Raw genomic sequence first — 11,716 nt, 5'->3', positions numbered from 1 at the left:
GGTACCCAGACAATTGATCAAACAGTTCTGGGTATTTCTGTGGAGGTGTTTGGGATGAGTTTAATATTTAAACTGATAAAGTGAATAAAGTAGATCACCTTCCCCAATGTGGATGGGCCTCATCCAATCAACTGAAAGCCTGAATAGAACAAAAAGGCTGACTCTCTCCCCAAGTAAGCAAGAATTTCCCCTGCCTGACTGCCTACGAGCTAGGACACTGGTTTTTCCCCTGCCTTAGGATTCCAACTAAAACGTCGGCTCTTCCTTGGTCTTGGGGGCCCTGGCCTTTGAAACCGGAGCCACGCTATCAGCTCTCCTTGTCTCCAGTTAGCTGCCTGCAAATCCCGGAACTTGCCAGGCTCCATAATGGACCTTCATATGTCGATGTATCCATGTAGATGTACATCTAGATCTTCCATTGGTTCTGTTTGTCTGGAGAACCCTAATGCACTAGCCCATGGCATTAGAATTACACCCTGCGTGTGAACACCATACCTTTCCAGGGTCTGCAATTTTGATGCTTATACCACCCACCAATAACTGACTGAGAGAAATGTACAAGCAGAAGACATAGCAAAAGAGCCAAGATAAGCAGAAGAAGCAAGCTAGTGAGGGCTTAATATGGTTGGTTGGTTTACTGACCAAAAGTAAATAAATGTTGAGGCGATAGCAAAATATGAAGACAGATGAGACCAGGAAGAAAAAAAAGAAAGAAGTGTAAAGAGAAGAGTTAGCCAGGGAAGGCCATGGACAGCAGGAACGACAGAGATGAAAAATAATAGTGCTGGTGAGCAGCAAGTCTCCTCAGGGAAGAGCGAATTTCAGAATTATCTGGGAAAAGGCAAAGAAACACAATTTGCAACTAGATTAGAAAAGATGTCTAGAGTTAGTGAAGTCTAACTAACCCCTATATCCACTGGAGGCATTGATGAGTATATGGATAAATTCATAACGAAGACCTGAAGTCATTAAAAAAAGATAACTATAGGGGCGCCTGGCTGGCTCAGTCGGAAGAGCATGCAACTCTTGATCTCAGAGTTCGTGAGTTCAAGCCCCCTGTTGGGTGTAGAGATTACTAAAATAAATAAATCAACTTCAAAATGGGTACGAGAGGGGCACCTTGGTGGCTCAGTTGGTTAAGTGTCCAAATCTTGGTTTCAGCTCTGATCCTAATCTCACGGTTGGTGAGTGCAAGGCGTGAGTCAGGCTCTGTGCTGAGAGCCCAGGGCCTGATTGGGATTCTCTCCCCGCCCCATCCCCCCTCCCAGCCCCTTTCCTGATCACTCCTGTGTCTCTCTAAATAAGTAAACTTTAAAATAAAAAAGTCAGTAGATACATTACAGAACAACAGATTGGTGGGGTGAGGGGTTGTGTGAAGGGGGTCAAAAGATACAAACTTCCACTTATTATAAGTCATGGGGATCTAATGTACAGCCTAATGACTACAGTTAATAATACTGTATGGCATATTTGACATTAAAGAGAGTAAATCCTAAAAGTTTTCATCGCAAGGTAAAAACATGTATGGCAACAGATGTTAATAAGACTTCGTGTGGTGATCATTTTGCAACAGATACAAATATCAAACCATTATGCTGTACACCTGAAACTAATATAATGCTATATGTCAATTACACCTCCATTATAAAATAATAAACAACATCATGTCTTTCAAAAAAGAAAAAAAAGAAAGATAACCTTCTTAGGTGGATTTGTATTTTGGCATCTATCACATGGTATTGTAGTGATATACAATACCTTGCCCTCTATTAGTGCATAACGAACCACCCAAAACATAGTGGTTTAAAACGATTTATTATTCTCATAATTCTGTGGGTTTGTCAATCCGAGTGATTCTTCTGCTGGATTCATCTGGGATCGCTCATGTGCCTGCAGTCATCTGACAAGCCTACTGAAGTCCAAGCTAGCCTCAGTCACATGTCTGGAATGCGAGCCCTGGAAAGGCATTTCTGTTCTCCCCAAAGGGCCTTTCAGCCTCCAGTCACTTAGACTAGATTCTTCACAACACCAATCTCCCTCAGTGTCAAGCGCACAAATCCCAATATGGAGGCACTTAGCAAGACCTCACATGGGTCATGCTGGCCACTGGCCCAGGTAAGTCACATGACCAAATCCAGAGTCAATGGGGGAAGGTCCACATAAAGGCAATGATATCCGGTTGATATTTTATAGGAATGTGCCAACATCCACGACAAATTTAAGAATTTAGGAAACCAACAGCATTCCCATTACTTACTACTTGCCTGTTGCCCACAGTCCATAATACACTTCTGGGTAGTCGTACTCCCTAGGGAGAATTTTATAAATTTTAGACATTTTGGGTGTTCCAGTGAAAAAGAGGCAGAGAATGCACACATGAATTGTATAGTTTTATTATAAATTATGTACCTTGTATTTTTCCTTTATGTTGTAGTTTGACCGTTATGTTGATTTTTTTATAAAAATATCAGGTGCAAGTAGGTTTTATTATCCATGAATTTTCTTTCAGGATACTAAAGTTGTATTACAAAATACCCGTTAGTCGAGGACGTGTTGGGGTCCCCTATTTGTGAAACTTAGGAATTCAGCTTGTGTTTAACGAGGAGCCTTCAGTTATTTTCAAACCCTGCTGGTCAGATTAAATGTCACTGTATTTTTCAATAGTTATTTGTAATTTTTATTTCTGTTTTGAGACTGTGGGACAGAAAACATGGTGAGGGGTGGGGGGAGGTCTTCCGGAAGCAGTGGAAAAATAAAAAGTGGCAAACCTTTCTTTGCCAGATTCAGCCCTTCTCCAAGACCCCAAAACAGTCTCAATCACCCTCCTTGGCACGGTGAATTTACTTCTAGATTATTGTTCGAATTGTGAGCTTATTATACAGCAATACGCAGGATTCCTTTCCAACTCTTGGGTGTAGCCGAACAGATGGTGCTGTTCCCGAGCCCGGCAGCTGGAAGGGACCCAGGCTGCGCTCGGCACACAGTAGGGGCACCGTAAATGCTGATTGACCGAGTTCATTGCGGCGGTTGACGCAGAGCCCTCCCTTCCCCAGGCAGTATTCTTATCTCTCTCCAAGCCCACACCCCTGGCCCGGGGGGGGGCGGTGAGCTCGGAGCAGATGGCGGCTCCGGGTGCCAGGTGTGCGGCGCGTCCGGCGCGGTGCTGGGCACCGAGTTCTTGGGTCCCGGCCCCACCCGACCCCTCCCATCCCACGGGCTCCGCCGTCGCCGCGGTCGGCGGCACACGTGCGCCCGGGCGGGAGCGGGGTCCCGGAGGGCAGGGCCGGGCCGGGAGCACGGAGACGGGTGCCTGGCGGAGCCCGTGCGTCCCGCCGCGCGCCCCCGCCCCCGCGCCTTCCCGCCTCGCCGCTTTGCAACCGCGCGCCTTCCTCCCTCCGCGCCCCGCGCCCCGGCTTCCTAGCCGGCAGGGGCCCCGCTCGCGCCCGCCCGCTCCCCGGCGGCTCGCCCTCCCCGGCAGGGCGCCCCAGCCCGCCCCCGCACAGCCCCCCGCGGCGCTCAGCCGCGCGGCTCCAGCGTCGTTCCGGGAGCGAGCGGCCGCTTTCCGCGCCAGGCTCCGGCACGGACTGCTTCTACTCGGCAGGTGGGGTGGCGGCCCGGGGGCGCGCTCCCGTCCACACCGCCTGTTAGGGTCGCTCGGATAGTTTCCGGGGGCCCGGGAGCGAGTGGGTGACCCCTCCGCCTCCCACGACGCTTACTCTCGGGCCTGGAGACCGCGGGTGCCCCCCGAATCCGAGGGGGACAGAGCGAGCCGAACCCCTGCTGCTTCCTCGTCCCGGCGCCTGGGGCGCAGCCTCCGCCAGTTACCTGCGGGCCAGACGCCCCCTCCTCCCTGACCTGAAACCCGGGCCGAATCCCCGGGGGTGCGGGTGCACCCCTGGGCGAGGGCACCCCCGAGCCCCCTCCCGCCTTTCCCGCACCGGAGGGAGGGCACTGAGGCAGTCCTGCCCTTCCGAAGACCCGGAGGCGGGGGGCGACGCTTGGGGACCGGGGTGCAGCCAGCTGTCACCCCGACCCCCGCGCCCCCCGGCGCTGGCCTCGCCTCACCCGCCGCGGGCGCGCGCCCCGCCCCGCCCCGCAGTCCCGGCGGACCCGGCGCGCAGACACCGAGCGGGGTCCCCCCGCCCCCGCCCCCGCCCCCGCCCCCCGAGCGGGGGCTCCCGACGCGGCGCACGCACAGAGCACGTCGGCGTGCGGAGCGGAGGCCGTGGGCCCGCGAGAGCCCGCGGCCCGGTGGCGGCCGGTTCCGGTCAGCGACGGAACCGGGCGCCACCGCCGAGGGCCGGGCCGGCTCGGGGCGGGGGGACGGCGCGCGGGGGCAGCACCCGTCCCCTCCCTCCCCTGCCCGCCGCCCGGGCCCGGCCCGGCTTCAAAGGGGCGCCGGGAGCGCGCGCGGGGAGGGGCGTCTTCCCGCGCGCGCGCGCCCCCGGCTCCTTCCCGGGTCGGAAAGCTCGGCGGCTGACGGTGTGAGGCGCTGCCGACGGGACCGCCGGAAGCACGCTCACAGCAGGGAAGACTGCTCCAGAAGCCCCGCCCGAGTCCGCTCCGGCTGATTTCCCTCCTGTGACTGTAACCGAAGGGCGCGGCGCCCCGGCCGCGGGAAGCCTCGTTCCCAGGAGGGGGAGCCCCGGGCCGCCCTGAGGCCCCGCGCGCCGCCGTCCGGAACGCGGGGTGCTGCAGACGTGGCCACGGACCGCGTCCCGGGTTCGGCTCCCGTGTCCAAACGCGAGGCCGGCCCTGGCTCCCCCGGTCCCCGCGAGCACCTGACCGGTGAACGGGGGTGGCGGTGGGCGGCCTCGAGCCCTGACTTACGGGGGGGGGGGGGGGGGGGGGGGGGGGGATGATCCGAATTCGCCGACACACCCTCGTTCCCGCCGACCGTTGAAAGTGCTCCCTAAGGCAGGCAGAGCAGTGGCGGGTGATGGGGTGCGGGAGGAGGGGGGACGAAGACCGCAGTCTGACCGTCCTCACGTCTTCCCACGGCTGCCGGCGGGCGCAGGGAGGCTCAGCGCTGCCACCTGGCGGCCGCTCCCTCCCGGAGGGGGAGCGCCCTGGCCGCCGAGCGCGCGCGGACCCCCGGCGGGTGGGCCTCGCCTAACAGCGGCGGCTCGAATCCGCGCTTGCGACGCAGGGGACCCGGGCACACGCTCGGGAGCAAGGAAAGGTGGCTTGGTGTGGCCGTCGAGGGCTGACTTACTCCCACCAGACGCTCCTCGCCGGTGAGCAAGGGCGAGAAAGTGGCAAGACAATTATCAGAAATGCTTACCTCTTAGTGTATTCCAGGAGTAAACTAAATCACGGATTTCATCTTGTCCCACACTCCCTATTGTGCTCTTTTGTAAATACGAGTTGCTTCCGTATGTTATTTTATCCACACACACCCTCAAAGGGAAGTCCAGGTCTCCTACCATGAAGCGCACGTTGTCATTTGTCTACGTGATTGAGGAGTCAATCAGCCCCCGTTGGAGGGTTCCTTTCCCTCAAGTGTGGAACAGAAATCCCTGGGCCTTTCAGTTGGCAAAGTCCAGTGACATCAGATTTCCCAGGGCTGCTCCCCGCCTGCTAAAGTAACAAACACGCGGGTTCCGCACCCCCTTTATTTCACTTGAACTGAACGCTTGTCAGACCGGCTCCCACAGCCACGGTTTCTATAACCAAGGCAAGGCAAAAATCTTGCAAATCAGTGCACATCCAGGAGATTTGTTAAACTGATTTCCCTCCAGTCTCCCCACCCCCAGCATGCCACAGGAATAGAATCTTATTTCCATCTATACCCCATCCCATTTTATGGATGTGAGATTTTATGTTGTACAGGTGTGTGAGAGCAGAAGAAATGAATTAGCAGATATGGCATCTCAAATAGAATTCCATTATTTAATGGAAAAGATCATTTCCCTTCACTCAAAATTTGAACTGTCTAACATCAGTGCTAACAATTTATTATTCTAAAATAGTTGTGGGTTTTTTTTTCCTGCAAAATTGTCTTGGTTTACTGTTAAATATGGCTTAAAGAGTAGCATGAAGAATTACTGCATGTGCTGCAAAGCCAGCAGAGGGATCACTGAGTACTGACTTCCTAGGGGCCACCAAATATCTGGTATTTGGGGAAAAAAATGTCAGTAATGGAGAACTGGGTACAAAGTATGTGATGTTAGGTAATGAGAACGCAGAGATCTCTTCTCGGTACTTGGTATTCGGAGGCCCACTACATTCCAGCATGCACATGAGACTTTAATAAGATCCATTTGTCAAGTGTTTTCTTACATTTGAAAAGAAATACTGACATTGACATAGAAGAACAAACCTACTTTACAAGTCTGAGCAGTCGTATATACTATAATCATGTTACAAAGCCCATGGAAATTACTAATGCCCTATTTCTTTAGTTCTAAGAAGTTGTTCTTTTCGTTTTCAAAACGAATGTTTTCAACATCTCTGAAATAAGAAGACGACTTAAAACTGAGGGGATATCATAGCTTCATGGGCAATTTTTCTTCCTTAGTTGCATGTAACAGTGATGTGTCTTAAAAGCTACTGGACTTGTTAAAATACAGAAAATACATCTCACAATAGACATAGGACAGTGGCTGTCTTTTTAGTATATACTTTTAAAAACCTGTGTGTAGTGCACCTGGCTGGCTCAGTCCATGGAGGCTACAGCTCTTGACCTCAGGGTTGTAAGTTCGAGTCCCACGTTGGGTGTAAAGTTTACTTAAACATAAAAATCTTAAATTGCTGTAATTTAAAAATGTTTAAAAGTTAGGGGGCGCCTGGGTGGCTTAGTCAGTTAAGCGTCCAACTTTCACTTAGGTCATGATCTCGCGGTTCGTGGGTTCAGGCCGCGCATCGGGCTCTGTGCTGACTGCCAGCTCAGAGCCTGGAGCCTGTTTCAGTCTGTGACTCCCTCTCTCTCTCACCCTCCCCTGCTCACGCTGTCTCTCTCTCTCTCTCTCTCCTAGAAATAAATAAAAAATATTTTTTAAAAAAGTTAAAAACCCACGTGTTTTAAGCATAAACAAAATTACTAGGCCCACTTTAAGTTCCCCTTCCCCCCATCATTTTCAGTGGTAGAGCAGAAATGGTTTCAGAAATGTAATCAATATATTGATAGCCACCTTGACTGTATTATCACAAACTAGCTACCCTCTCAAATCATTCGTTGGTACAAATCCCAATATAAATATATTTATTCTCTTTTTTTATTCTAGTGAAGATACTAATTTTATACATAACAGACCTCTTAAGAGTGATTTTTATGTCGGAGTATAACATTTAGGCTTGTTCAGGTGTTTGGGTGTGCATACCAAAGAAAAGAAAATGCACGATGACATACCCAACTTTGTTATATGCCGACAAACAAAGGTTTTTTTTTCTTGTTTAAGGTTTGTTCCCCCTTCTAAAAGAAAAAGAATATAACCTGGGTAGGTAGTGGCCAAAAATTAGTTGCTGTTACTCACAAAAACATTCTTGCTTGGGTTGATCCTTGAAGATCCAGTCAGATGTCTCCAAAGGGTGTTATTTCCAGTAAAATTCTAAACCTGACAACCTGGGCCCCTCGCCAGCTACATACTTTCAAAGTTTGACAAGATAAATAGAAATCTGCTGCCTCCCACTAGCCCGATCTGAATCAAAATTTCGCTTAATTACGTTGGGTTGTCCCTACCTAACCACCTATGCCTGGCATGTAGAAAAACAGTTCACTATTACGGCGTTAGGAAAGACCAATTTTTACTTGCGCTCTAATTTTCACCCCTTGGAGCAGAGCTCATTTTTGTGGCCAAATAAACATATATTCTGATCGCCTGTGTAGCTTTCCTCTGCCACATTCGCCACAATACTCTCCACTTTAAAATCATGATTTAAAATCACGAAGGCAACAGGATTGCCACTGTTGTCTTTGTATGGGCCGCATCCATACTCTGTGATTACTTTTCAAATCACTGACCATCCTCAGGGGGCCTGGCTGGCTCAGCAGGTAAAGCATGCTACCCTTAATCTGAGTTCAATCCCCACGGAGGGCGTGGGGACTAAATACTTTATAACAAAAAAATCAGTGACCGTCCACAATTTTAGTCTCGTGAACAACAAAATGCTGCTTCTTCTAGAAAGAGTGTCTCGGACACTTGAATTACCACGAGAAGGATAAGAGCATTCACCGGGGGCTTGCGATGCATCAAACTCATCGGACCCTCACACCAACCCCATGTGAAGCAGCTCCCAGTGTTCCTATAGCACGTATGAGGAAGACTGAGACTTAATCATATGCCCAGAGTACAAAACCACTAAGAAGGTCTAGCATCTAGGTCTAACATACATCCAGAGGCTCCACTGTCTTCCGCCACCAGTGACCACCTCCTTCTTTCCCTTGGCCTTTTAGCTCCATTTGATCCAAGCAACATATAAGCAACATAAAAAGAATATATAGGAGAAAATATATATAAAAGAAAGCACCCTTCTTAAAGGGTTGGGGCGGGGCAGGGGCAGAAGGGAGGAGAGTGAAGCGACCTTTAATTTTGAAAACGTGGGCAACAAATCCTGAGAAAGTAAAATCGATTCCAACCCTTTACTCAGCATGATCATCCTATACAAAACTCCGTGGAAAATCTCCCACGGAGTTAAGTATGGAACACCGCGTGATGTTTTCCAGGGGAGAGGTCCTCTGTTTGGGCTCTCTAGGATTTATAGGGGGGGGGGGGTTAAATCATTAAAGAACCATAGTTAACCCCTGTTTGGTTAAGAGAGCACGCAATTGGTGCAAAAATTCCTCTCCTCCGTCTTCTACAAACAGAACAAAAATTGCTCTGAAGGGGTTTACACAATACATCACCATCTGTGCTGTACCTAGAGTTGTTAAAATCATCGTGATGACAGGTGTCTAGGTACCACTTTCTTAATGGTTTTCAATATCCACTGATTTATTGTGGTGGCTTTCCTTCCCCCTTTTACATCCTTGGCTTTACGAAGGATCCGATGAACAGATTTTGCACTAGAGGCTGATTCTTTATTCCAGCACTGAAAAGAACTAATAAAAATAATCACTTGGCTTTTAAGCAGAAAGCTTCCATTTACAGTATTTCACCCTTACTCCCCCCAACACTTCCAAGCCCCTTGTTATCTAACATAATGGTTAGAATACATTTCCGTCTCTCCCCTTAATAATTTCATGCATTAACATCCTTTTTACACACCACACGCACACACACGCGCGCGCACACACAGAGCAAAAGGGAAAAAAGGCAGCAGAAATCTCAGCTGTACTTCTAGCCCTTTTAAAAAGTTTGCTCTGTAAATTGGAATGAGGTCAGATTTGGAGCTTCTCATTGCACGCGGAGATTATTATTGCATCGGGTTCCAAGCCAATGGGAAGCCCGGGGGAGGGGCTTGGCACGAGGAAGCGTTGGTTACAGCGGCTGATTGGCCGCGGCCGGGACTGTGAACGGATAAAGGGGCGCGAGGCGGAATCGGGGTCCGCTCTAAGCTGCAGCCAGAGAAACCGTGTGAGGGGCCGAGGCCCGTTGGGCTCCCGGGTCTCTGCTTCTCGCACGCTCTTTAAGAGTCTGCAGTAGAGGAACTCAGCCATCTCCAGCTCCCTTCTTGCAGAAGGGAGGGGGGAACCATACATTTATTCATGCCAGTCTGTTGCACGAAGGCTTTTTGGCTTCCTACCTTGCAACAAAATAATTGCACAAACTCCTTAGTGCCGATTCCGCCCACTGAGAGTCCCGGAGCCAGAGTCTTTTTTGCTTTGCATTGTAGGCAAGGGACTAAGTGATAGAGACGATGTCGCTTTCCTGAGCTCCTGAGAGCGCTCGTGGACTGGAACCAACTGCTTCAGGGGAAGAGAGAGAGAGAGAGGAAAAAAAAAAAAAAAAAGACTTGCCTGGGAGGCGGCGAGAAACTTGCATTGGAAGCTTCAGCGACCAGCCTTCGAGAAACTCCTCTGCACTTGAGCCCGCGCTGCAGACCCGGAGCCGAGCGACGGAGCGAACTGCAGCGGCGCGGCGAGAGCGAGCGGGGAAGAGCGAGGAGGAGCGAGCGAGGAGGAGAGGGAGGGAGAGGCCCTCCAGCCTGGGAGCTACAACCGTCCGCGGCGGGCAGGCTGCTCCCTCCCCGCGCCTCCGCGAGGCCGTCCCCGCCGCGCGCGCCGCCGCCGCCGCCCCGCCGGGGCCTGGAGGGGCCCGCACGGCCGCCCGCCGCCCGCCGCGCGCGCGGCCCGGGGAGCCGCGAGGGCCCGGCGGTCGCGCCGCGGCCGCCGCCAGGGCGTGAGCGCGCGCGGGCGCCCGGCGAGCCGCGGCCATGGTGCAGCAGACCAACAACGCGGAGAACACCGAGGCGCTGCTGGCCGGCGAGAGCTCGGACTCGGGCGCCGGCCTGGAGCTGGGCATCGCGTCGTCGCCCACGCCCGGCTGCACCGCGTCGGCGGGCGGCAAGGCGGACGACCCGAGCTGGTGCAAGACGCCGAGCGGCCACATCAAGCGGCCCATGAACGCCTTCATGGTGTGGTCGCAGATCGAGCGGCGCAAGATCATGGAGCAGTCGCCCGACATGCACAACGCCGAGATCTCCAAGCGGCTGGGCAAGCGCTGGAAGCTGCTCAAGGACAGCGACAAGATCCCGTTCATCCGCGAGGCGGAGCGGCTGCGCCTCAAGCACATGGCTGACTACCCCGACTACAAGTACCGGCCGAGGAAGAAGGTGAAGTCCGGCAACGCCGCCGCGGGCGCCGCGGCCGCCGCCGCCTGCAAGCCGGCCGACAAGGGAGACAAGGTGGGCGGCGGGGGCGGCGGCGGCGGCGGCGGCGGCGGCGGCGCGGGGGGAGGGGGCGGCGGCGGCGGCGGCGGCGGCGCCGCCAAACCCGCGCAGAAAAAGAGCTGCGGCTCCAAAGCGGCGGGCGGCGCGGGCGGCGGGGCCGGCAAGCCGCACGCCAAGCTGCTCCTGGCGGGCGGCGGCGGCGGGAAGGCGGCGGCCGCGGGCGCCTTCGCGGCCGAGCAGGCGGGGGCCGCGGCCCTGCTGCCCCCGGGCGCCGCCGCCGCCGCCGCCGCCGACCACCACGCGCTGTACAAGGCGCGGACTCCCGGCGCGGCCGCCTCGGCCTCCGCCGCCGCCGCCGCCGCCGCCCCGGGCCTGGCGGCGCCCGGCAAGCACGCGGCCGACAGGAAGGTGAAGCGCGTCTACCTGTTCGGCGGGCTGGGCGCGGCGGCGTCGCCCGCGGGCGCCGACCCCGGCGACCCCCTGGGCCTGTACGAGGACGGCGGCGCGGGCCTCAGCGGCCGCAGCAGCGCCGCGTCGTCGCCCGCCGCCGGCCGCTCCCCCGCCGAGCACCGCGGCGCCGCCGGCCTGCGCGCCGCCTCGCCCGCGCCGTCCAGCGCGCCGTCGCACGCGTCGTCGTCCGCGTCGTCGCGCTCGTCGTGCGCCTCGTCGTCCGGCTCCTCGTCGTCCGACGACGAGTTCGAGGACGAGCTGCTCGACCTGCACCCCAGCGCGAACTTTGAGAGCATGTCGCTGGGCAGCTTCAGCTCGTCGTCGGCGCTGGACCGGGACCTGGACTTCAACCTCGAGCCGGGCTCGGGCTCGCACTTCGAGTTCCCGGACTACTGCACGCCCGAGGTGAGCGAGATGATCTCGGGGGACTGGCTGGAGTCCAGCATCTCCAACCTGGTCTTCACCTACTGAGGGGCCCGGGGGCGGGGGGGGGGGG

The 11,716-nt window shown here is 54.7% G+C and overlaps 2 protein-coding genes across 2 annotated transcripts; both read left to right on the top strand.

The window, feature by feature from the left end:
* The first annotated feature begins 3,119 nt into the window (after positions 1 to 3,119).
* Positions 3,120 to 5,241, top strand: LOC120235251 (basic proline-rich protein-like). Its single transcript, XM_039237456.1, has 4 exons — positions 3,120 to 3,601; positions 3,663 to 4,484; positions 4,598 to 4,788; positions 4,907 to 5,241. Exons 1-4 carry the CDS (start codon positions 3,120 to 3,122, stop codon positions 5,239 to 5,241), a joined length of 1,830 nt encoding a protein of 609 aa, XP_039093387.1.
* Positions 5,242 to 10,256: 5,015 nt separating this feature from the next.
* Positions 10,257 to 11,691, top strand: SOX4 (SRY-box transcription factor 4). Its single transcript, XM_039237467.1, has one exon. The coding sequence runs from the start codon at positions 10,315 to 10,317 to the stop codon at positions 11,689 to 11,691; it is 1,377 nt and encodes a 458-aa protein (XP_039093398.1). The 5' UTR covers positions 10,257 to 10,314.
* Positions 11,692 to 11,716: the final 25 nt, after the last annotated feature.

This window comes from Hyaena hyaena, unplaced genomic scaffold, assembly GCF_003009895.1.
Source record: "Hyaena hyaena isolate Hyena2069 unplaced genomic scaffold, ASM300989v1 scaffold_125, whole genome shotgun sequence".
In the NCBI taxonomy this organism is placed as follows: domain Eukaryota; kingdom Metazoa; phylum Chordata; class Mammalia; order Carnivora; family Hyaenidae; genus Hyaena; species Hyaena hyaena.
The sequence above is the reverse complement of the archived record's forward strand: the minus strand, read 5'-3'. Positions and strand labels throughout refer to the sequence as shown.